Consider the following 26,384-nt stretch of genomic DNA (forward strand, 5'->3'; position numbering starts at 1 on the left):
GAGATCATGACCTAAGCGAAAGTCGGACGCTTAACCCGCTAAGCCACCCAGGCGCCGCCTCCCCCACTTTTAACCTAAGTATCTCAAAAGCTTTCTTCCCCCATTTGTTGACTTATTTCATTGGACTCAGTGCATATACAGGGCGCTTCTGAGTAGAGGCAGTTTGAAAATGGCAAAGTAAAAATAGCCGATTGGTCAATAATAGAATGGTAAAGTCTCTAAGTATCATGGGAAAGGCATTTCCAGCTGGCTGGAAAGAGATGAAGTGGGGTGGACAGAAGCCTCTCTGAGAGCTGGGCTTGTTCTGAGGTGACGCAGGTGGCTCATCATGCCTTGGTAGAGAAGGGAGGGAACAGCCAAAGGTTCTGCTTTCTGCTTTTGTTCTGTCTTGGCCGGTGCCTATCCGGAGGCTCCTGCTCCTTCCAAAAGCAGCCAGCTAGACACACTGTAGAATAAGAAGTAAGGCGCCTACCTGCAAAGGACTGCTTCAAGCTGGCCTAGGATGCACAACACTATAGGATTGTTCCTCTCTGTTTGGGCTCTTTCGGGCTGGTATTGATCGTTGCTTTTATTGGCACACAGAATACCACAATAAAAATAAACACATGTGTTTGTGCAGGGAGAGAGTAAAATGGACTCTGTGTCTCCAGGGTTGGGGAAAACAAACTTGCTCTGAGACCCAGTGGCCAACCTGGTACCCGATTCCCCCCTCCATGCGCCTCTGCAATTATTGCCAGGTTGTTTGTCTGTCTCCTTCCTCCTGACAGGGCAGGCGGCTGCGGCTGCGGTCTTCCCCACACCTCCGGAGTGCCTGGTGTTCAAATCATAGTTGCTAACTGACACCAAGGTAGGGCCATCCAGGAAGCAGTCATTTCAGGGCTAGGCCTGGAGCCACGCCTCTCAGCTAATATTCACATGCATTTGCCCCAGCTGGCCAGTCACCACCACAATTTGGGGTTCGGGGTTTGGTCTGGAAGGGCAGGCAACAACAACATCAGCTACCCAGGACATTCAGAGTTGTCCTGTCCGTTCAATGCCCGGGCCGTGTTCCCCTAGGCTTAGTGAGGTGGTGCCGCCTCATCATTCTTACCCCCATTTTATACACATAGAAACCTGGTCTGAGAGCCACTCCAATGTGCCTCACCAGTGACACAAGCCTGTTCTTAAAATAGCAATCTGGAGGGACTCCAACTTGTGCCTAGATTCAATTTCTTCATCTGTTATCCGGAAAAATAACACTACCTCCTAGGGTGGTGTGAAGGATTAAATAAGTATGATGCATGTGTTTACTTGCTTATTGTTTGTTTTCTGCTCTAGACTGTAAACCCCAGTGGGCAGGGGCTTTGCCTTATTCACTGCTATATTGTCAGAGTCTGGAACAAGATGCCTGGCACATAGTAGGTGTTAATGTTTGTGTCCTAAAAGGAAATGACCTGAAATAAGGCTAGGACGGACCCTGGCCCTTCTATCTGCGGGTACAATCTATATCCTCAGTTTCCCAGATTCTCTTCCAACCAGGCAGCCCCTGGCCAAAGGGTGTCTCAGACTAGGGGCCAGGGAACCTACTTCTGGCTTAGAGGCAAGGTCAGCAACACCCCCCCCACCCCCACCCCCGAGAGCGCGGAGGCCACAAACGTCTTCAAGGGGCAGTCTACAATGCCGATAGACCCAAAGGCCTCCCTCAGGCCTCAGCCCTCAGGTTCTGTTTTCTTTTTTCTATATCAGGAAAAGCATTTTTCTGGCCCGGGCACAACGTGGTGCTGCGTTCGTTCGGGGTTCCAGTAGAGAAGGGTGAGGGCCCCCCCCACCCCAAGAAAGCGGCGGTGCTCTAGGGAAGGAGCCGAGCACGCGAGGCGCGGCTAGGTTGCGGCGGAGGGATTGCGAAGCCAGGAGCGCAGGCCCCGGGCAGGAGGGCTGGCCGCGCCGACACCCCGTGGGCAGAAAGGCCCGCGGGCATGGGCGTGGGAAGAGAAGGGCGGGGCGAGCGTCCGCCCGCGGCTCCCGCGCTCAGGCGCGGCTCCACCTTAAGCGCAGGACCCCCTTAAGGGCGGGCACTGGAGCCGCGCGCCCGGAGGCGGGGTCTCCCATGCAAATAAGGGGCGTGGGTCGGCGGGGCGGGGCGGGTGGGGCGCTGACCTGACGTCAGGCCTGCGGCCCAGGCAGTTGGCTCGGCGGCGGCGAAGCGGCAGGAGCGGCGGCGGGAGCCGGGCCGCGCGGCAGGGCGCGGGGAGCGGCGGCGGCCGAGCCGGAGCAACATGGCGCCGGTGGGCGGGGGCGGGCGCCCGGGCGGCGGGCCGGCCCGAGGGCGCCTCCTACTGGCGACGCTGCTGCTGCTGGTGCTGCTGTGGGCGCGGGGGGCCCGGGGTCAGAGCGACCCCCAGCGGGGCGCGATCCTGGGCATGAGGCTGGCGAGCTGCAACAAATCCTGTGGGATGAACCCGGATGGCATCATCTTCGTGTCCGAGGGCAGTACGGTGAACCTGAGGCTGTACGGCCAGAGGCTGGGCTCCATCTCCAGCAACCTGATCTCCTTCACCGAGGTGGACAACTCCGAGGCCATCCAGAACTCCACTAACTGCCCCGAGCTCACCAAGGACCTGGTCGTCCAGCAGCTGGTCAACGTGAGTCGCGGGAACACGTCCGGGATGCTGGTGGTACTCACTAAGTTCCTCCGGAGGAGCGAGAACATGAAACTGTATGCACTGTGCACCCGGGCTGGGGTGGACGGGCCCTGGCAGAGGTGGACCGATAAGGACTCGCTGCTCTTCATGGTGGAGGAGGCTGGGAGGTTCCTGCCCCTCTGGCTGCACATCCTCCTCATTATGGTGCTGCTGGTGCTGTCGGGCATATTTTCTGGCCTCAACCTGGGGCTTATGGCCCTGGACCCCATGGAGCTGCGCATCGTGCAGAACTGTGGCACCCAGAAGGAGAGGCGCTATGCCCGCAAGATCGAGCCCATCCGGCGCAAGGGCAACTACTTACTGTGCTCTCTGCTCCTGGGAAACGTGCTGGTCAACACCTCCCTCACCATCCTTCTAGACATCCTCATCGGGTCTGGAATCATGGCGGTGGCCTCCTCCACCATTGGCATTGTCATCTTTGGGGAGATCGTACCTCAGGCCTTGTGCTCCAGACACGGGCTGGCAGTGGGTGCCAACACTATCGTTCTCACCAAATTCTTTATGCTTCTCACCTTCCCCCTCAGTTTCCCCATTAGCAAGCTCCTGGATTTTGTTTTGGGCCAGGAGATTCGCACCGTTTACAATCGGGAGAAGCTGATGGAGATGTTGAAGGTAACGGAGCCCTATAATGATCTGGTGAAAGAGGAGCTAAATATGATCCAGGGTGCCCTGGAGCTACGGACCAAAACTGTGGAGGATATCATGACCCAGCTCCAAGACTGCTTCATGATCCGCAGCGACGCCATCCTGGACTTCAACACCATGTCGGAGATTATGGAAAGTGGCTATACTCGCATCCCCGTGTTTGAAGACGAGCAGTCCAATATTGTAGATATTCTCTATGTCAAGGACTTGGCCTTCGTGGAACCTGACGACTGCACTCCCCTCAAGACCATCACCCGCTTCTACAACCACCCAGTGCATTTTGTCTTCCATGACACCAAGCTGGACGCCATGCTGGAGGAGTTCAAGAAGGGTAAGGCCTGATGTCCGCTCTCTCTGTTAACTGTCTTTGTGCCGCCTCTCGTTCGCTTGCCCGTTTTGCGTCTGCTGGTCTGAGTGATTTTGTGTGACTCTTTCCCTTTGCTCATCAGTTCCCGTGCCTCCGAAGTGAATGGTATTTGGGACAGCAGGAACATTTCCTAAGCATCTGCTGTCTGCCAGCTACTGTGCTTTGTGCTTCAGGTGAATCAGAGCTGAGACACACTTGTGCACTTGGAGGGATAGAGCAAGGCCCTCAGGGAGCTATTGAAGCAGGACAGAGTAAGGCCGATGCCTTAAAAGAGGCCAGGGAGCTATTGAAGCAGGACAGAGTAAGGCCGATGCCTTAAAAGAGGCCACGGAGATCAGAGTGTGGAGCCCCTCGTCTGAGTGGGTATAGGTAGGGAAGGGGGTGGGGACCCGGGAAAGCTTTCACATGGGAGGGGGCATTTGAGGAGAGCCTGAAGATATGGGGAGACGTGGTACTTGAGGCAGGGGGAACCCCACGAGGAGCAGAGCACCTGAATGGGGAAGCAAAGGATGTGCTTGTGGCCCAGCAGGTGGGCCTGTTGAGCTGGGTATACGCTCTGCTGCTCAGTGGTCCCTGGGGAGAGGTTGAGTCATCTGGGGCCTTTGGAAGCTCCTGAAGTCAGGGCAGTAAGTTTGCTGGGAGCTTGGAGCTGTCGGCAGTTTTTGAGCAAGAGTGATGTTACTGGAGCTCTAGCCCACAGAAGCTGAATTGGGAGGTCTCTGGTTTGCTCCCCGCTCAGAGCAGTGCCAAGTAATGCTTTCGACTACTCAGCAGAAGCAAGCAGATCAAGTTTTGGTTATTGTTCTGTCTTTTCGCAGGCGCCAAACATAAGCTTCCCTCCTGTGGTCTGAGACTCTTCAGCTGGCCTTGCAGTGCCTTGTGTTTTTTTCTCACATGGGTTCTTGGCCAGTTCTCAGGTAGTTAGAGAGGCACTTGGGAGTTTTACTCACCAGCCTCAAAGCTCAGGACACACACCCCTTTCCTTACTTCCAGCAAAACTTTCCTCCCACCTCTGCCACTCAGAAGTCCTCGGTGGCAGTAAACAAGCCAATTATGGAGTAAAACCCTCCTAGGCCATTGGGGCGCCTGGGTGGCTTAGTCGGTTAAGCGTCCGACTTTCGCTTGGGTCATGATCTCGCGGTTCGTGGGTTCGGGCCCCGCATCGGGCTCTGTGCTGACTGCCAGCTCAGAGCCTGGAGCCTGTTTCGGAGTCTGTGACTCCCTCTCTCTCTGACTCTCCCCTGCTAGCGCTGTCTCTCTTTCTCTCCTAGAAATAAATAAAACATTAAAAAAAAAAAAAAAAAACCCTCCTAGGCCAAAGGGAATGAGGAGGCAGAAAGGGAAGCTCTTTATAAAGGAATGGGGGAAGGGACCAGGGGCTTTGCTTCCTTTCCCCATAGGTAGAGCTCTTGCTGGCTAAAACAGCCTGCCAGCCTAGGGCTGGGAGCACCAAGGGCACTCGAGCAGGGAGCAAGCCTCCGACGCTTGTCCGGCTATTATTTCACGATAGTTGGGTCTCCTGGAACTGGCTGGGTCAGTGGCAGGGGGTGGCGTTGGTAGGAGCAGGCCCTGCCACGTTTAGTCTTAAAAGATGCTCGGGTCAGGGCCAGAGTGGGAGGTGGGTACCCTCCCTTCATCAGTGTGACAGAGTGACCCTTAGCATCAGAGCTGAGAAGGACTTGAGTAACATGAGTCCAAGTGGGAGACAGCCTGGCTTCATTGCAGAGGGACTTAAGGGACATCTGGTGATGATGGCACAGTGTGGGGGGTGGGGGTTTGCAGGTGCAGACCCCAGAACCTGTCTGCCCCAGGTTGAGCCTGGGCTGAGCCTGAAGAAGGGCAGTGAGAATTTGTGCCCCACCTTCACTCTGCAGCCTGTTGGCCCCGAGGACTTCTCTCATGTTGCTTGGTCAGGAACCTGGTTAGGACTCACCAGGGCGGCTTCCTGCTCCCCACCTCTATGGTCTTTGGGACTATTGCTGGTGACACACCCTACAAGCACGTTTGCATCGTACAATCGTACAGCTCGGGTCTGGAGCCAACCTGTATGGATTGGCTTGGCTGGGCTTCCCAGCCTCTGATCAGCGGCGTTCAGCTCTTGTCTGATGGGAGCTTCCTGGGGCTTGGCAGGACCATCTCTGGACTCATCTAGTAAAACAACCACAACAACATTACTTCAGGAAGCTGGGAAAATAGAGCTAGCCTCTTTCGGGCTAGAGCTCTGCTGAGTGGAATTCTCCAGATGTACATTGTAGTTCCTTAGACCCTACTTAACAGGGGCTGGTGGTCTGAGCCTGAGCCCCAGCCCCCCTCGCCCTGGATCTACCCAGTGCCCCGTGAAGCCCTGGAGATGGGAGTGTGATATGATGGTCACCCCTAATGGACACACCCTGGGGCTTTGTGGTTCCCTGGTAACTTGCCACTCTGGGCTGCCCCCAGTAAGGCCTCTCCGAAAACCTTCCATCTGGCATTTACCTTTTAAGGCCGAGGCCCTCTAGGACACGGGAAACGCTTTACATTTGCATCTTAAAAGATTTTCTTTACAAATCTGGTGTTTGGAAGATTTCTTTTTGAGCTAAGAAAAGCCAAGTGAGCAAGGTTAACATGGCCAGCATTTTCAGCAGCATCAAAACAAGAGCTGGGTGTCTGCCAGGTGTGGCCAACCATCTCCCTGAGGGTCTTTCCTGTGCTTCAGTGGCCTCTTCAGCGTCTCCTGGTTGACTGAGGGCCCTGACCTTTGCCAGAGTCTTTCTGCTCTGAGTGTAATCCTCTTTTAAGGTCATTTTATCTCCTCTTTCTTCCCCACCACCATGAGCTCCATGTGGGTAGCGATCATGCCTCATCAGTGTTTTCACCGCTTAATACCTGGCAAAGAAATGGCTCTCTAGTGAATGTTTGTTAAATGACTGAACGAACGAACACATGAACAACTAACTAGTGAGTGACTATCTGGCAAGCCCTGCTGGCCTTCTTACTGTTCTTGAAGACACCAGGACACTCCCACATTAGGGCCTTTGCCCTGGCTGTTGCTTCAGGCTGGAATGTTTTTCCCCAGATACTGCATGCCTCACTCTCTCCCTTCCCTCATGACTGCTTCACCTGTACCTCTCCATGAGGCCTTCCTGTTGCCCTGTTTAAAACTATGACCTCCCATCCTCCTTGACCTTCCTGATCTCTGCTATCTTGTGCTAATTTTTCTTTTTTTATAGCACAAATCGCTTTCTAACAACTCTCTAATTTACAGATTTACTGTGCTATTTATTGTCTGTCTCCTCCTGTTAGAACCTAAGTTCCAAAGAGCAGAGCTGTTTGTTTGGTTCACTGGTGTATCTCTAGGCCTTAAAATGGTTCTTGGCACATAGTAAGATAAGACCGCAATAAAGTCACCGAATGATGAATGAATGATCTGTTAGATTTGAGACAGAATTATTCTCAGTCCGTAAGTGTTAGAATTTTGAGGAGCTGGATAAGGGATGTGTGCTGTGCTGCTATCCAGGGGACTTGATACTTCTAGTGTCACCAATACAGGAGGAGCTCCTACGGCAACATGTATATTAATGGCTGGTGCGCTGAGAAGCAGAGTTTGGCATCTTTCTTCTCCTCCTTCTTCTTCTTCTTCCTCTTCCTCTTCTTCTTCTTCTTTTTTAAGTATTTCTTTATTTCGAGAGAGAGAGATAGTGAGAGAGCGAGAGAGAGACAGAGCGGGAGTGAGGGAGGGACAGAGAGGGAGAAGCAGGCTCCAGGCTCTGAGGTGTCAGCACAGAGTCCAATGTGAGGCTTGATCCCACGGAGCCATGAGATCATGACCTGAACCAAAGTTAGATTCTCAACCAACTGAGCCACCCAGGTGCCGAGAGTTTGGGGTCTTGAATGTGATGCATGGTTCCCCTGTCCTGTGCCTCAGTTTCCCTGAATAAGCAATTTTTGGCCATCAGGAGTATACACAGCTTCACTCATTCTTGTGAGTCATGAAGATGCTCCAACACACTTCGAGACAGGCTTGAGGAGTTAGTGCAGACGTGGGGCCGAGCTTCCCTTAGAGATGAAGGTAGGGGGTTACAGCCTCCCAGCTGCTCTGCCTCCCAACACAGAGGCATTTATCATTAGATATTTACTGAGACTCCTACTGGCTGTGCAAGTGCGTCTAGGTGCCGCAGAACCTCAGGGTAAGACTGTCTGCTTGGTTAGAGCTGTAAGGCCACTGAGCACTCCTGCCATTTGAACCTTGGTCCTTTGACTTAAACCGACTGAAACCCCGACTTCCACGTCGCCTAGAACTGTTTGCAGTACTGGGTGTTGTGGTTGGCTTTGTCTACAGCATGAGCCCTTAGAACAGAGGCTCCCTTGGCTATTCCTGGCCCAGGCGCAGTTTTCCTTTGCCAAAGATCCCCTCCCAGACCCTGGAGGCAGAGTAATGAATAAGCTCTCCTAAGTCACAGTCCCACAATGAAGCCCACCTTTCAGCTTTCTGCTGTCCCTTCCCTCTGTGACATTCCTGCCCCTCTCAGACACTGTGCTCATCTGTAGTCATCTTTCCTCACCCATTATAACCATCTAACCCCCAGTAAAGACTTGGGTTTAAACTCCACCCACCCTGGTCACCCACCCACAAGATAACTTTGGACCTATTACTGGCCTCGTAGAAAGTTAGTGGGCTTACGTACTGCAGAGAAAAAAAGCGAGTAATATTTTCATCAAAAACTCCTCCCCTGTTTCCATCTGTGCCACATCACACTTCTCCCACGTACTTTTTTCTTCCTGAAACAACTTGATCAAGTCAAGAAAAAACACTGCATAATTTTGCATTTACTTTTGGTTCCTACCGTCTGACACACTTTAAGTATCTTATTTCCCTTCGTGTGCTTGTTTATTCCTTTGTTGCAACAAACATCTCATTTCTGGAGGCCTATGTGTCAGACACAGTGCTTGCCGTTGGGAGTCAGAGAGGATGAAAACAGTCTTATTGGCAGAGCTCGCGGCCTACCGGGGAGACAGACAGGTAAACGAAGCTTACAGCGCACAGTTCCCCGTGGGTGTCGTGGGGCCGGGAGAGGCCCAGGCCTGTGAGATGCTTCTGAAGTCAGAATAACAGGACTCGGTGCTCATTTTGGAGATGTTGGAGTCAGGGCCAGGGAGTAGTTGTGAACATCTGAGGCCTCTGGTTTGGGATTCAGGTGGATGATGATGTCATTTAACAGAAGTGGGGAGAGGAGGAAGCAGGGACAGTTTGGAGGATTGGGAGTGGCGGTTGCAGTAGAGTATGTGACCCCTTTATTGGACTCCTTTGTGCTCACCAGAGCTGCTCACACTTGAACGTGCACTTGAGTGGCCTGAACATTTTGTTAAAATGCAGAGTTGAACTCAGTGGGTTTGGGGTATGACCCTGAGAGGCTGTATTTTTTTTCCTTTTTAAAAAAAAATTTTTTTTTTAATGTCTTTTATTTATTTCTGAGAGAGAAAGACACAGAGCACAAATGGAGTTGGAGCAGATAAAAAGTGAGACACAGAATCTCAAGCAGGCTCCAGGCTCTGAGCTGTCAGCATAGAGCCTGTCACGGGGCTCAAACCCACGAACTGGGAGATCGTGACCTGAGCCGAAGTCGGACGCTTAACCAACTGAGCCACCTAGGCGCCCCTTAAATTTTCTTAATGTTTATTTTTGAGAGAGAGAAACAGAACACAAGCAGGGGAGGGCCAGAGAGAGGGAGACACAGAATCTGAAACAGGCTCCAGGCTCCGAGCTGGAAGTCAGCATAGAGCCTGTCACGGGGCTCAAACCCACGAACTGGGAGATCGTGACCTGAGCCGAAGTCGGACGCTTAACCAACTGAGCCACCTAGGCGCCCCTTAAATTTTCTTAATGTTTATTTTTGAGAGAGAGAAACAGAACACAAGCAGGGGAGGGGCAGAGAGAGGGAGACACAGAATCCCAAGTGGGCTCTAGGCTCTGAGCTGTCAGCACAGAGCCTGATGCGGGGCTTGAACCCACGGACAGTGATATAATGACCTGAGCCAAAGTTGGACGCTTAACTGACTGGGCCACCCAGACGCCCCTAGGAAGCTCTATTTCTGACGCGCACTCAGATGATGGCCACTTTGCTGGTCTGGGACTGCACAGAGCAGCGTGAAAGTCCATCCAGGCCGGTGTGCAGGTGAAAGTGCCCAAGCAGGGGTACTTGGGAGGGAGGCCAGGACGAGGGTTAAAAGTTTGGAAGTCATCTGAGAGCAGGGAGAACACGCAGAGTGTGTAAGAGCTCCGTTAAAGTGACTCCTTGGAGAGATGAAAAAGAACCAGGCAGGCGTGGTTTTGGGAGCCTCCCGGGGAAGCCAGATAGGGTGGCGGCCAAGCATAGACTGTGGGGATGGGACAGTTAAGTCATATGGTGCTGGGAGAGGACAGTCTCGAGCGGAGAGCTGGGGTGTCTGGGTGGCTCTGTCAGTTAAGCGTCCGACGCTTGATTTCGGCTCAGGTCGTGAACTCGTAGTCATGAGATCAAGCCCTGCGTTGGGCTCTGCACTGGCAGCACGGAGCCTTCTTGAGATTCTCTCTCTCCCTCCCTCTCTCTCTGCCTTTCCCAGCTTGTGTGCTTTCTCTCTCTCTCAAAATAAGTAAACATTAAACAAGTGGAGAGCAGTCAGCTACACACCTGGTCTGTCACAGCTCCACCTGAAAACAGCCTCCAGCTGAGCTGGTGATTTGATCTTGAGAAGCTGCCAGGGAGCAAGCGTATCTGAGACGGCGACAGGATCTGCCTGTTAGAGCAGCGGTGCCAGTGGGGCAGCTGACAAAACACTGGCCAGGCTCCTCCTCACTTTCCCTTTGGTGAGGTGCTTGTGGGCATGGAGCACGGCCACTGGGGATAGGGCGGTATAGTGCTGGCCAGCAGGCAGCTGCATGTCTTCCCCTCGCTGGCACCCCGCAGCCCGGAGGCCAACTTCCACCCAGAAGCCAGGACCGATGGCCGTATCACCAGCCTCCTCTTGACAACATCACTTCCTAAAGCTCTTCCCTGTGTACTGGAAGGCACTGCCCTTTGTCTAAGCCCTAATAAGGGCTCAGATGGTACCGAGATGATACTAGTGTTTACTTTTTTTTTAACATTTTTTAACATTTAACATTTTTTTAACATTTTTTAACATTTTTTTTAACATGCGGGGGAGGGGCAGAGCGAGAGGGACCCAGAATTCGAAGCAGGCTCCAGGCTCCGAGCTGTCAGCACAGAGCCCAATGCGGGGCTCGAACCCATGAACCGTGAGATCATGATCTGGGGGCTCGAACCCATGAACCGTAAGAATATGACCTGAGCTAATGTCAGACTCTTAACCGACTGAGCTACCCAAGCGCCCCTAGTCTTTACTTTTCAAAGGTCTTGTATTTTCAGTTAGAAAGCTCAGTCCCAGAGTTTTCCTGAACACCTCTGGTCAGGGCAGCGGGTAGCAAACAGATGAGTGCACAGAAACACACAACCGCAGGACCGTGTCCTACTGGAGAATGGGTAAGGGCTAGGGACTTTAGGGAAGCTGATGCCTCTCTTATCAGTAGAAGTCTGGGAACACATTCCAAAGGAGGTGACATTCTAGCTGGATCCTCAAGGGTGAATGGATGCGACACTTTTGCACTTCTCTGCCTCTTGTTGTGGGAGAGTTTGGAAAAAACCACAGAACGAGAAATGAGTTAATTTGTCATTGATGCCAACTTAGGGTAAAACTGCTTCTGCAAATTGTGATGGCTTCTCAGCCCTTTCCGCGGATGTGAGAGTTCAGGAATTTCCCAGTGGTGCCTGAGATGGCCCTCAGGCAGGAGGATGGCGCGGGGCTGTGGGGAGCTGTTGCTGCCTTTTGATGCGGCTACCACCGCCTGCTCTCCTTCTCTGAGCAGCTCTGTCTGCTGTCCGCGGGTACAGCTGCCCTGTGGCAAGGTGCTCCCCCCTGCTGTCCCTCAGGTTGCCCCTGTCGCCCCTGTTGTCTCGCCTGACTGTGCCAAGACATCCTGTCGTTAAAGGCTTTGTAGCTACATGAAGGACTCCTGGCCCATTTCATAAACTGGAGTCTGGACTCCTTAGTCTATTCCTGTTCCATTTTCTATGTGACTTTTCTTTTTACTAGTGTTTATTTTAAACCAGATGCATCTCATTGTCAGAACTTTAGGAAACACACAAAAAAACCTAAACAAAAGAACCCACAAACCTGTGATCTGGAGAGAATTCCTTATAATATTTTGATTTGTTATAACCTTTTTCAAAATATACTCAAGGGGCACCTGGGTGGCTCAGTCGGTTAAGCATCCAACTTCGGCTCAGGTCACGATCTCATGGTTTGTGGGTTCAAGCCCCGCATCAGGCTCTGTGCTGACAGCTAGCTCAGAACCTGGAGCCTGTTCTGAAACAGGAATCTGTTTCCTGTTTCCTGTATCTCCCTTTCTCTCTGACCCTCCCCTGCTCATGCTGTCTCTCTCTCTCAGAAGTAAATAAAACATAAAAAAAATTTTTACTTGAAAAATGTCACAAGCAGCAAGATCAAAGCGATTTGCTTTTTTTTTTCTTTTGTGTGTGTGTGGGGGTGGGGTGGGGGGGACTAAAACTTTACTGGCCCCAAACCCCATCCTTCCTGCCAAAAACCATTTTCATTTTTATAGCCATATAAAATTTCCCATTAGCTGCTCATGTATATTTTCACATTGAAACCATTGACTGCATACAATTTTGTGCCCTGATTTTTGGAACCCAGTTGAGATTGGTTCTTCAGATTGCTCCTCCTGTAAGACATGAAATCCCTTTTTATCCCGGGGATTCTTGGGAGGAGCATCTTGGAGGATTTCCACAGACTGAGGGCTGGGCAGCCCTGTGTGGCTGACAAAAAGGTGAGCCCAGAGGGCTGGGGTGTGTAGCTGCTTGTGTGTGTGTGTGTGTGTGTTTAGCTGCCAGCCTGTTTTGCTGGGGGTTAAACCTGGTGTTGCTGGAGCATTCCCCTGAGGTTAGAGTCAGAGTTGCTTCCATGCTGCAGGGCTGATTTACTGTGACCTGGGCAGGGCTCTTGAAAGACTGGTTTCCCCAGGCTGTCTGGCACGCCTTGGTCTCTGGCCAGCAGGCAGCTAGGAGCCTTGGTGGGAAGGAGGCTCCATGCCCTCCATCCCAGTCAGGCTTACTCCCACACACCCTCATTCCTCCCCCCACCAGATATACACAGGACAGGCTTACAACACATAGACACACACACACACACACACACACACACACTCACACACACACCCCTCTGTCCCCACATGGGCATGCTTAAAAACACACCCCCCCACACACAAGGGAGCAGATTCACTCACCCCTCCAAGCAGGCGCTCACACACATACATATGAATGCACACATGCACAGTCACCTGGAATCTTGCTTTTTTTGTTGTTGTTGTTTTTTTTAAGTTTATTTATTTATTTTGAGAGAGAGAGAATTTCCAAGCAGGCTTCACTGACTCCTCCAAGCAGGCTCTGATACACACACACATACACATGTATGCACACATGCACAGTCACCTGAAGTCCTGTTTTTTGTTTTTTTTTTAAAGTTTATTTATTTTGAGAAAGAGAGAGAGAAATTCCAAGCGGGCTCTGCACGCTCAGCACAGAGCCTGATGCAGGCCTCAAACTCATGAACCATGAGATCATACCCTGAGCAGAAATCAAGAATTGGATGCTTATGGGGCGCCTGGGTGGCTTAGTCGGTTGAGCGTCCGACTTTCGCTTAGGTCATGATCTCGTGGTTCGTGGGTTCGAGCCCCGTGTCGGGCTCTGTGCTGACTGCCAGCTCAGAGCCTGGAGCCTGTTTCAGTCTGTGACTCCCTCTCTCTCTGACCCTCCCCTGTTCACGCTGTCTCTCTCTCTCTCCTAGAAATATATAAAAAACAGTAAAAAAAAAAATAAAAAAAAAAGAATTGGATGCTTAACAGGCTGAGCTACCCAGGTACCCCTGGAGTCCTGCTTTAAAATTAGTTCATCTAGGGGCGCCTAGGTGGCTCAGTCGGTTAAGCGTCTATCTTCGGCTCAAGTCATGATCTCATGATCAGGGAGTTTGAGCCCCATGAGCCCCATTAGCCCCACGTTGTGCTCTGTACCGACAGCTCAGAGCTTGGAGCCTGCTTTGGATTCTGTGTCTCCCTCTCTCTGCACTTCCCCTGCTCACACTCTGTCTCTCAGAAATAAATATTAAAAAAAAATTTTTTTAATTAGTCCATCTCCTGTCCTACTTTCCTAAGAATAAGTTGTTTTTTTTTTTTTTTAGGATTTTTATTTTTTATTTTTTAAATTTTTTAGAAAGAGTGTGAGCAGGGAGAGGGGCAGAGGGTGACAGAGAATCCCAAGCAGGCTTCGTGCTCGGTGTAGAGCCCCATGTGGGGCTCGATCCCATGACCCTGGGATCACAACCTGAGCCAAAATCAAGAGTCAGATGCTCAACTAACTGAGCCACACAGGCACCCCTGAAGATGTGAATTTTTTTAAGTAAGCTCCACACCCAACATGGAGCTTGAACTTACAATCCCAAAGTCACATGCTGTACCAGCTAAGCTAGGCACCCCACTAAGAGTAAGTTTAAAAAGTGAGTAAATTGGGGCACCTGGGTGTCTCAGTCGGTTGAGTGTTTGACTTCGGCTCAGGTCCTGATCTTGCGGTTCATGGGTTTGAGCCCTGCGTCGGGCTCTGTACTTACAGCTGAGAGCCTGGAGCTGTTTCGGATTCTGTGTCTCCCTCTCTCTCTGCCCCTCCCCCACTTGCTCTCTGTGTCTCAAAATGAAAATAAAGACCTAAAAATATTAAAAAACAAAAAGTGAGTAAATTTGGGGTGCCAGGGTGGCTCAGTTGGTTAAGCCTCCAACTTCAGCTCAGGTCATGATCTCACGGTATCTGAGTTTCCACATCGGGCTCTGTGCTGACAGCTCGGAGCCTGGAGTCTGCTTCGGATTCTGTGTCTCCCTCTCTCTCTGCCCCTCTGCTGCTCACTCTCTGTCTCCCTTGCTGTCTCAAAAATAAACAAACATTTAAAAAAGTGAGTAAATCTTATGCAGGGGAGTTTATTTCATGAAAGGCTCAAAATAGTGACGGACCCTCGGCCTCAGAAGTTTGTCTCTGGTTGCTGGTGATTTGGTTGTCCACGTTAATGACAGTATCCAGCGCAGAGGGTTGTGGTGAGGACTGAATGAGGTAAGGCACGTAAAGTGCTTAGCTCAGTGCCTGGCACCATTGTCCTCATGCAATAAATGTTAGCTATTTTAAAAATTACTGTTATTACTATCCAAAGGTGCCCCAGCTGCTGCTGACACCAGCCTGGGCTGCGTGGTTCTCTTATATTGGCTCAGGTGGCAGGCTGCCCCACTGTCCGGGTGTGGTGCCTTTCTTGGAATTCTGAATACACTGAGGTCAAAAGAGCCCACTATGTAATTACACGCTAATTCAGATACCTCTTATCTGGGCCCCTCGTGCGTGCCTATCTTAAGGGTTACAGAAGCCCAGAGCTTAAGGACAAAAATATATGGAAGGGAAACTTCAAACTGGGGAGGTTCTCCTCATTTACTGAATCACTTGTTTCCCTAAAGCTGGAGAAAGTGAAGCCTGCCATCCTGATTGCCAGCACATTGGCATTCCACCCGCAGGAGTATAATCTGAGGATCCAGGAAGCGTTGGGGGGGGGGGCGGGACAAGGGGCAGGGCCACATTTCCCAGTCGCACCTTCACTTGGGGGTGGTTTCGTGTCGGGATTCACCTGTTGCCTGCTCCCTCCCTGGTGCCCCAGTTAGGGAGAGAAGAGGTTATGCTAGAAAAACAGCAGAGAAGAGAGGGGTATCTAGGAGAGCAGAGACTCCCCAGAAATGTCCCAGACCCAGAGCCCTGGAAACAGGTAAGGAAGAGCAGAGAGCAGAAAGAAGGAAGAAATGCCTTCCTTAATGGTTAACCTTTATTAAATACTGAATTAATCCTCCAAAGGCCTATAGATGGGAGCTGAGGCTCAGAGAGGCTAAGAATCTTTTCCAGACTGTGACACTAACTGGCAACTCCAGCTGTTCCCCTTTGGAGGCCAAGCTCTTAACCCCTGGTCACTTTTCAAGTAAGTAAGATCGTGGATATTCAGAAGAGATGACAAGATTGAGATATTCCAATAATTCCAGGCTAGAAAATTTACTACCATTTCTAGGTTAAAAAAAAAAAATTCTGTCCTTTTTTTAATGTTTATTTTTGAGGGGGGGTGGGGAGGGGCAGAAAGAGATAGGGATAGAGGATCCGAGGCAGGCTCTGTGCTGACAGCAGAGAGCACAATGCAAAGCCTGAACCCATGAGCCGTGAGATCATGACCTGAGCTGAAATTGGATGCTTAACCAACTGAGCCACCCAGGTGCCCTGTTCTAGAATTTTTTTTTTTTTTAATTGAGATATGGTTTGGGCACCTAGGGCACAGTTAGTTAAGCGTCCAACTTTGGCTCAGGTCATGATCTCACGGCTCATGAGTTCAAGCCCCTGGTCAGGCTCTATGCTAATAGCTCAAAGCCTGGAGCCTACTTTGTATTCTGTGTCTCCCTCTCTCTCTGCCCCTCCCCCGCTCATGCTCTGTGTGTCTCTCTCTCAAAAATGAATAAACATTAATTTTTTTTTAAATTGAGATATAGTTGACATATAACATTATGTTAGTTTCAGGTGTACAGCATAATGACTCTATAGTTTTATAAATATTTGCCACAGTAAATCTAGTTAACTACATCCATCACTTACCACACAGATAAAAAATTTCTTTCTCTTATCACAAGAGATGAGAAAGGATAAGATTTACTCTCTTGGCAAGTTTAAAATATGTGATATAGTATTGTTAACTATAGCCATCATGTTGGAAATTACATCCCTAGAACTTATTTATCTTGTAACTTAGGAAGTTTATACCTTTTGACCACCTTCCCCCATTTCGCTCACCTTCTACCTCTTGCCTCTGGCAGCCACCTAGATATGTTTTAAAGTAAACTTTTCATTGGAGCAAAGTGCATAAATCATAAAGGTACAATTTGATACTTTTCCACAAGGGAACATCCCTGTGTAACTGCCACTGAGCTCAGGAAACAGAACATTATCACCACCTTAGAAGACTGCTGCCACGTGCCCTCCCAGTCACCGCCCCTGTCTGCCCAACCATGATGGTTTAATTTTTTCTGTTTCTGAACTTTTATTAGTGTATCATCCAGTATGTGCCTTTTGTGTCTGGCCCCTTCTGGTCAACATAAAGGTTATGAGTTTCATCCATGTTGTATGTAGCTGTAGTTCATTCCTTTTTATTGCTATATAGTATCCCATAATAAAAATATACTGTGATATTGACGGACAGTGGGTTGTTTCCAATTTGGAACTGTTTAAATAAGGCCACTAATGGGCACCTGGATGGCTCAGTTGGTTAAGCGTCTGATTTCAGTTCAGGTACAATCTCATGGTTTGTGGGCTCGATCCCCACATTGGGCTCTGTGCTGACAGCTCAGAGCCTGGAGCCTGCTTTGGATTCTGTGTCTGCCCTCTGTGTCTGTCTCTCTCTGCCCCTCCCCTGCTCGCACTCTGTCTCTCAAAAATAAATAAAACAGTTAAAAAATTTAAGGCCACTGAAAATGTTCTCGTGCGTGTCTTTTGGTGATGTTATGTAGGCCTTTCTGTTGGGAATATACCTAAGTGTGGAATTGCTAGGACATAGTATAGGCACAGATAAGACACTTTTCCAGAGTGCTGTCTGCTCTTAGAAGTTTAGACTCCTGTCCCAACTCTGGTATTGTCAGCTAGGTAGGTGTGTGGTAGTATTTCATTGTGATTTTATGATCCATTTCTCTAGTGACTGATGATGTTGAACACATTTTCATATGCTAATAAACATACGGGTTAGTGCTTTTCATGTCCTGTTTAAGATTTTTTGCCTGTACACAAGTTATGAAGCTGGCGTCCTGTGTTATTTTCTAGAAGCTATAATATTTGCTTTTCACATTTATATCTGTAACCCTTCTGGAATTTGTTTTTGTTTCTGAAGTATTACAGTTTGATTCTTTTTTAAAATCTGTATGGATTATCTAGCTGGTCTGGGACCGCTATTGGAAAAACTGTCCTTTCCCCACTGAGCTGTGGTATATGTGTTGGTCTGTCCCTGGACTCTCATACTCCATTGGACTCTCTGTCTTTCCTTGTTCAATACTACATTGACATAATTGCAGTAGTTTTCTAATATGTTTTGATATTTGATAATAGTTATTCTGCTATTCTTCTTTAAGATTATCTTGACGATTCTTTAGCTTTTTTCCTGGGAATTTAATGGGATTGCATTGAATCTATAGATCAACCTGAAGACTTGACATCTTTATAATGATGAATCTTACAGTCCATAAGCGTGGTTACCCCTCCATTTGTTTATAGCCCTATTGATTTCTTTCAATAATACTTTGTCGTTTTCTTTGTTGAAGTCTTACACATCTTTTCTTAGATGTATTCCTAAGTATTTGGGGATGTTAAATGGGGTCTTTAAAATTGTGTTTTCTAAAATGTTTGTTGCACATTGTTCCACCTGGGGTGTGCTGCAGTTCAATTCTGATGATAACCAGCTGGAGTGAGGATTAGACCCCGGCCCCCACGCCCCCCTCACAGCCGTCCACAGGCTGCCCTTACTTCAGATGCCAGTCATAAGTCGGGTCCCCCCCTCCGCTCCCGACTGGCCATGAATTTAGGATTCCCATGACCACCCCCCCTCAGGTTTGATGATTCACTAGAATGACTCTAGAATTAAGGGAAGTGCTACACTTACGATTGCAGTTTTATTTTTAAAAAAAGACCTAGAATGGGGTCTGGAACAGGAACAGGCTTGGATGCAGAGCTTCCTTTGCCCTGGCCCCATTGAGTTAGGGTGTGTCACCCTCTGGGCACATCAACTTGTTTTGTTTTGTTTTGTTTTGAATGTTTTTGTTTTGAATGTTTTTATTTATTTCTGAGAGAGAGAGAGAGAGAGAGACACACACACACACACACACACACACACACACACAGTATGAGCCAGGGAGGGTCAGAGAGAGAAGGAGATACAGAATCTGAAACAGGCTCCAGGCTCTGAGCTAGCTGTCAGCACAGAACCCGATGCGGGGCTCGAACCGACGAACCGCGTGATCATGACCAGAGCCAAAGTCGGATGCCCAACCGACTGAGCCACCCAGGCGCCCCACATCAACTTGTTTTATAAACCTGAAGCTCCACTGAGCTTTGGGGTCCAGAGGAGTTTTTTGGGTTTTTTTTTCCCTCTCCCACCCTCTGTGGGGGTGTGGCCCAGAGTTTTTATCAGGATTTCATTACCTGGACATGATTGATTAAGTTACTGGCCACATCATTGTACTCAGTATCTAGCCCTCTAATGTTTGGTTTTACTGGTAACCAGCCCTGCCCTGAAGCTATCTAGGGGCCCACCTGGAGTTGTTCATCAGAATAACAAAGCCACTTCTGTTACTCAGGAAATTCCAAGAGTTTTTGAATCTCACTTCTTTGTAGCCAGAGTCCAAGACCATATATATTCTTTTTTTTTTTTTTAACGTTTATTTATTTTTGAGAGAGAGATAGAGAGAGATCATGCGTGTGCACATGAATAGGTAAGGGACAGAGAGAGAGAGGGAGAGAGAGAATCCCAAGCAGGCTCCACAGGGTCAGCACCGAGCTGGTCACAGGGCTCAAACCTACAAACTGTGAGGTCGTGGTTTGAGCCAGTCAGAAGCCCAACTGACTGAGCCACCCAGGCGCCCCCAGCTGTATTTTTTATAATGTAACAGAAGTATGGATAATTTTTGTATAGTGACCTTTAATCCATTGGCCTCGCTAAATTCACTCATTAATCCTAATAGTTTATTTTAGGTTCTTTTGGATTGTTTATACATATAATTATGTTGCCGTGAATAATGGCAATTTTATTTACGTCTTGCTAAGCGTTATACATTTGATACCTTGTTCTTGCTTAATTTCATTGGCTAGGACATCTGGGACTGTGTTGAACTGGTGACGGGGGCATCCTTGCCTCATTCTAGGTCTCAGAGGAAAGCTTGGCAAATTTATCATTAAGTATGATTTTGCTGTAGTTCTTTGGTAGATTTCCTTTATTAGATCAAAAAAGTGTCTTCCTTTTTCTAGTTTGCTAAGAGTTTTTATAATCGATGTTGAATTTTATCAAGGGCTTTTTAAATATCTGTTGAAAGATGTTTGCATGATTTATCTCCTTTATTTAAAAAAATTTTTTTAATGTTTTATTTATTTTTGAGAGAGAGAGAGAGCATGAGTAGGGGAGGGTCAGAGAGAGAGAGGGAGACACAGAATCCAAAGACAGTTCTGAGTTAGCTGTCAGCACAGAGCCAGACGCGGGGCTTGAACCCACGAACCGTGAGATCATGACCTTAGCCGAAGTCGGACGCTTAACCAACTGAGCCACCCAGGCGCCCCTATCTCCTTTATTCTGAATTACACTAATTTTTGAATGTTCACCCATAAACATTTATTGCATAATGGAACGAAACCTCACTTAGTCATGATGTATGATCCTTTCCACACATCATTGGATTTGAGTCACCAATATCTTTATTTAGAATTTTGGCATCTGTGTTCATGAGAGAGAGAGGTCTACAAGTGTTTTTTTTTTTTTTCAGCCAGTAAACCAGGGAAGAAGATGTTGTAGATTATCTCAGATATCTCTGTTGGGGTTTTTATTTTTGTTTTGTGGCAGGGAGAAGAATTGTTTGTTAATTAAGTCATTTTCCCCTCTTTTAACTAATAGTGCAGTTTGGGTGAGCAGGTTTGAATATACCAAGTACTATTCTTGTGGTCTTCCCTGCTTCTACTTGTAACAGTATGAGCCCCACATCAAATGTTGCTACAGTTCTCCCTCTTCAGGTTTTGATGTGAGGTCTAGGATGATTTTTATAGTTTGTAAACACTTGGCTTCACCAAGAGGGGGGGAAATACTTTTACTTTTTTAATGTGTGAAGGGGATAGGATTACCAGGTTAGCTGTCATGATGTCAGTCTGCTAAGCATTTAACAGGATTTCCTATATCTTCATGACTCACATGGGACATGTGGGCTCAATAATAGTCCATCTTTTAGATTGATTCCACTATAGTTTATTAGCTGGTTGCACAAACAGGGCCGAAGAATGGGTGCCTCACAAGGCAGTAAGCGAACTGTGAGTCCGTAAGCAGTTGAGGAGAGGTGTGATAAGGAAGGGGCTCCTCCTGGGTGGGGGGGGCCGTAGTGGGAGGCCGGATGGCCCAGAGCTGGCATAACAGGGGTCGAGGCCAGAGGTGCTCCTGAGAAGAGAGGACTGTGGAAAAGGAGAAGCAGTTTGCTCTAAGGGTCCAAAGTAGAAAGGAGGCTGGCGATACTGACAGATGGCTGGGGATCCCTGTGGTACCTCCTGATCACTTCCCTCTGCCCTTCCCACACTCAGGGAGGTATTGTCAGCTGGGCCAGCATCTCCTCTCCACTTTGTTTTCTTCTGCTGCACAAAACAGCTCTAGTTCTGTGTATTCCTCCCTGCCTTCTGAACTGTCCCTGGCCATGGCCCCCAGGAGAGGTTTCTACATCTCCAAGGCAAAGGCATCAGCATTAGATCTGACTTCACTCCTTAGGTAACTTTAAGAAAGTTAAAAGAAAACAAAAACCTATCTTGTGACTCAGTGATTATCCTTCTAGAAATCTGAGAAACAGAGATGTAACCAAATATATTTATTGCAAGGATTTTCATAATGGTAAAAAAAAAAGGGGGGGGAAGGAAGGGCACAATTTAAGAACCCAGTGGGTATTGGGATTATGTACACGTGTGTACAATGAAATAATGCAGCCTTTGAATTTTTAAAAATATTTTTACATCATGGGAAAATACAAAGAATGTGAAATATTTACAAATTATGTAATTGAATGTAGAAAGTATTTCTTTTTTTTTTTTTGAAAGTATTTCATTTTAAAAGACCAAAGGAAGTACTCAGTTAACAGTAGTTGTCTTTGGAAGGCCAGATTATAAGTGATCTTAATGCCCTTCTATGCACCTGTTACCAATATCAAAAAAGTATATTTATACATATATGATATGTAAATTAGGTGTAAAAATCATTATAAGAAAATCAGGAAGATTAGAACATTTGATGTTGATGATCATAAGGAATTACAAATTGAGGTGTGGTATTGTGTTCTGTTGTGTTCTGCTTTTAAAAGAGTGTTTACTTTTAGAGATACTAACTGAAATGCCTGTAACATTTATAGATGTTTACAGATAAAATCTGTGATTGTCTTCAAAATAAGCCAGTGAAATGGGCAGGAGAAAAGAGGAAACAAGATTGGCCAGAGTAGTTGGAGTTGTTAATTGTTTAGGTTAGGTGAAGGGCCCTGAGGGTGTAATTATATTATTTCCTGTACTTTTGTAGATGTGTGATATTTTCTATCATAAAAAGTTAAAAAATTAGAGACTCCTGGCTAAATGAAAAATCTAAAGCATGAAGACCTGTCACAGGACCAGTCTTAGGGTCTACTGACATCCACTTATCTACACCTTCACCCCTGGGTGCTTGGGTTAAAAGGAGAAGGCTATTGGGGCGCCTGGGTGGCTTAGTCGGTTGAGTCCAACTTTGGCTAAGGTCCTGATCGCACGGTTCCTGTGTTTGAGGCCTTTGTGTCGGGCTCTGTGCTGACAGCTAACTCAGTCTGGAGCCTGCTTCAGACTCTGTGTCTCTCTCTCTCTTTGCTCCTCTCCTGCTCTCCCTCCCTCCTTCTCTCTCTCACTCTCTCAAGAATAAACATTAGGGGCGCCTGGGTGGCTTAGTCGGTTAAGTGTCCGACTTTCACCTAGGTCATGGTCTCATGGTTCATGGATTCGAGCCCCGCGTCAGGCTCTGTGCTGAGTGCCAGCTCAGAGCCTGGAGCCTGTTTCAGAGTCTGTGTCTCCCTCTCTCTCTGACCCTCCCCTGCTCACGCTGTCTCTCTCTCTCTCTCTCTCCTAGAAATAAATAAAAATATTTTTAAAAAAAACTAAAAAAAAAAGAATATTAAAAAAATTTTTTTCAATTAAAAAAGAAGGGAAAAGGCTACTTAGAGAAGCCCCATTTCTGAATCCCACCTTGCTTTACCCCTCTCACAGTGTGATACTGGATAGGACTTCCCTGAGCCTCAGTTTCCTCCTGTGCGTAGTAGGAGATGTGCGAGGGAGAGTGCCTGAGAACATGCTCACCCCCGCTGCTCCATAGCTTGGGGGAGGTGGCCCCTGAAGTGGGAGAGACACAAGTATCTACTATCAGAAGGGGCAACTGAGGTCTCTCTGGCCATCTTTACAGGGCTAAAAAGGGAGCTCTTCAAACTTTTTTTGTTCATGCCACCCTATTAGAAAACAGTTTTTTAAAAAATACTTATTTTGAGAGAGAGCAGATAAGGGAGGGGCAGAGAGAGAAGAGAGAATCCCATGACACTGGGCTCAAACTCATGAACTGTGAGATCATGCCCTGAGCTGAAATCAAGAGTCGGATTTGGAGTGTCTGGGTGGCTCAGTTGGTTAAGAATCTGACTTCGGCTCAAGTCATGATCTCACGGGTTCGTGGGTTTGAGCCCCTCATCAGGCTCTGTGCTGACAGCTTGGAGCCTGGAGCCTGCTTTGGATTTTGTGTCTCCTCCTCTCTGCCCCTTGCCTGCTCTCTCTTTCTCTCTCTTTCTCTCTGAAAGATGATTAAACAATAAAGAAGTTAAAAAAACAAAAAAAGGGCTGGATGCTTAACTGACTGAGCCACCCAGGCACCCCTAGAAAAAAAATTTATAAAAAATCTGTGCCTCTATTCAGGGGCGCGCCTCGGTGGCTCAGTTGGTTAAGCGTCTGACTTCGGCTCAGGTCATGATCTCACGGTTCGTGGGTTCAAGCCCCGCATTGGGCTCTATGCTGACAGCCAGCTCAGAGCCTGGAGCCTGTTTCAGATTCTGTGTCTCCCTTTCTCTCTGACCCTCCCCTGCTCATGCTGTCTCTCTCTCTCTCTCAGAAATAAATAGAACATTAAAAAAAAAAATTGTACCTCTATTCATACAAAAATTGTATACGTGTACTGTTTTACTAATATATATATTATAAAACAGACACAAAAATTTTTAAAGATGAAATAAGCATTATTTTTAAATGTTTTTATTATTTTAAATGTACAAATTTAAATTTAAGTATTATTTTTAAATGTTTCCACTTCATGTTATTTCTAGCACACACCCTATATACTTCCTGATGGCACAAAGTATTCTTGTGCTGGGATTCGTCGTTACGGACAGTGGCTCTAAGTCTGCGTTTCAAATAGTTTTCTTGATAGTTTTGAATTATTTTGGCGAACCGCTCCTCAGTTCTCCCGGCACTGGTATTTTCCCTGCTGACTGACAAAGAGCTGGCAGTGGGAGGAGAGGGCCAGCTCTGGCCTTTGTAGGTGCCCTGCTTGCTTTATTCATGTTCCCTTCACTCCGCGATTTCCTTGCATGGGTCTTGTTAAGCGACTGTCCACTGAGTGGACCGTCGCTTGAGTGCGGCTGGGGGCTCCTTCCCATGGGGGCTGGCTGCACGCACAGCTGCTCAGGGCCCACTGTCAGTCTGTGTAATAATGAAAGCTAAAGTTGCTTATTTATTTTGGATTACGAGTAAATGTGAATGAAATGGGGATGAACACGCCTTTTGGAGACCCCGTTCTAGAAAGTTCCAGACGGGCTGTGGTGCTCTTCTGTGTGTACGCTCGGTGCCTGGCTGTGTTGTTGTCTTGCTCAGGATGGCTGCTGAGCAAGTCTTCTGGTAAGTCTCTAGAAAGCCTTTTCCGTTTTGGCAAGAAGGCCGCAGTGTCTGCATTTCCATTTCTCTTTTCCATGTGCCTGTACTATCACTTTTCCTTTTTTTTTTCCCCCTGCTTCACTCAGTTTTTTCCTTTTTGTCTTGCCCTCCATTTTCCTTTTCCTTTTAAAAACATAACCAGCTATAATGGCTGTATTTATTGAATGGCTTCCTTATTGGGCACCAGGCACTAAGGAATGAATCGAGAAGCGCCTGGTATAACTTGTGCTGGCAAGAATGGACACTGGGAACCCTACCAGGGAAGGCAGTGGGGAGATTTTGGTCACATCTGCCAGGGCACGAACCTGTGTTCTGGTGGCCCCACAGCTGTAGGTGCATCGGCATCTCGCATACATGGAATGGTGGAGTACAGGGATTTTCATCGCAGCCCTGTTCGTGGTAAAAGAAACTGGAAGCAATCGCGGGCCTGTCAGCAGAAGAGAGAGGGCTAAATCCATCTGGCGCCCACCAGTGGAACGCTCCACAGGGGCAGCAAAGGGAGCTCGGGGCTCCAGTGACATCGCTGAGTGTAAAACCCAAGGTGCAGAAGGACGTACATTGTGTTTGTAATTAAAATGTAAAAATAAAGCAATATTATTTACTGTAGAAACTTTTAGAAAGGAGGAAAATGACTAGAAAATGAAAGACCCCCTTATCCCACCACTCAGAACAGGAATATTTTTGGTCTGTTTTTTTCTAGTAAGTCAGCAATGAACCAACTATATTGCTGTCTCCCTCCCCTCAATAGGAGGTGTCATTCTTATCCTTTCTGATTATAAATGTAAAAATGAGATAATACATGGTGATTTTATTTTTATTTTATTTTTTTAATGTTTTTTAAATTTATTTCTGAGAGAGAGAAAGACAACATGAGCAGGGAGGGTCAGAGAGAGAGGGAGATACAGAATCTGAAACAGGCTCCCGACTCTGAGCTGGCTGTCAGCACAGAGCCCGACGCGGGGCTCGAACCCAGAAACTGCGAGATCATGGCCTGAGCCGAAGCTGGATGCTTAACCGACTGAGCCACCCAGGCGCCCCAAATACATGGTGATTTTAAAATGCATTAAGCTAAAGCAAAAGAAGCTGGTGTAGTTCTCATACTTTCTTATTTTGTAACTTCTAGCCTTTTTTTTTTTAATGTTTTATTTATTTCTGAGAGAGAGAGAGAGAGAGAGAGAGAGACAGCATGAGCGGGGGTGGGGGGATCAGAGAGAGAGGGAGACCCAGATTCTGAAGCAGTCTCTAGACTCTGAGCTAGCTGTCAGCACAGAGCCTGATGTGGGGCTCGAACCCACGAACCATGAGATCATGACTGGAGCCGAAGCCAGAAGCCAGACGCTCAACTGACTGAACCACCCAGGTGCCCCTGTAACTTCTTGCTTTACACAAATGGCGAACCACTGTCTCTTTAAACAAATCTCTGACTGCATCAGCTTAGTATTTAGTGGCTGTTATACTGTGTCTTAAACCACCCTGGGTGGACCCTCCTGGGCACAACTTGCGCACTGGCATGGGTTTTTCCTTGTATTAAAGTCTTTCCTAGAAGTGGTAGATATGGTTGAGGCCAGGGTCTTACACATTCTCCAATTTGACACGTGCTGCCAGATCCTGAAGAAAAAAAGGCCTTGTTCTCTCCAGTACTGCGCTGTGTTAGTCTCTGGGGTCTCACAGTATATATATATATATATATATATAATATATATTACATATGTATTATATATTACATATATATTACATATACATTACATATATCACATATATAATATATTACATATATCACATATATTACATATATCACATATATATTACATATATCACATATATTACATATATCACATATATATTACA

At 47.7% G+C, this 26,384-nt stretch overlaps 1 protein-coding gene across 2 annotated transcripts in view; it reads left to right on the top strand.

The window, feature by feature from the left end:
• Positions 1-2,243: 2,243 nt before the first annotated feature.
• Positions 2,244-26,384, top strand: part of CNNM4 (cyclin and CBS domain divalent metal cation transport mediator 4) — a 42,877-nt gene continuing 18,736 nt past the window's right edge. For both annotated transcript variants that reach the window (XM_039232430.1, XM_039232431.1), the window contains exon 1: positions 2,244-3,657. In XM_039232430.1, coding sequence (XP_039088361.1) covers positions 2,256-3,657 — 1,402 coding nt within the window. In that variant the 5' untranslated portion in view covers positions 2,244-2,255. The remainder of the gene's footprint in view (positions 3,658-26,384) is intronic.

The sequence above is a fragment of the Hyaena hyaena genome, unplaced genomic scaffold (assembly GCF_003009895.1).
Source record: "Hyaena hyaena isolate Hyena2069 unplaced genomic scaffold, ASM300989v1 scaffold_64, whole genome shotgun sequence".
Classification (NCBI taxonomy): Eukaryota; Metazoa; Chordata; class Mammalia; order Carnivora; family Hyaenidae; genus Hyaena; species Hyaena hyaena.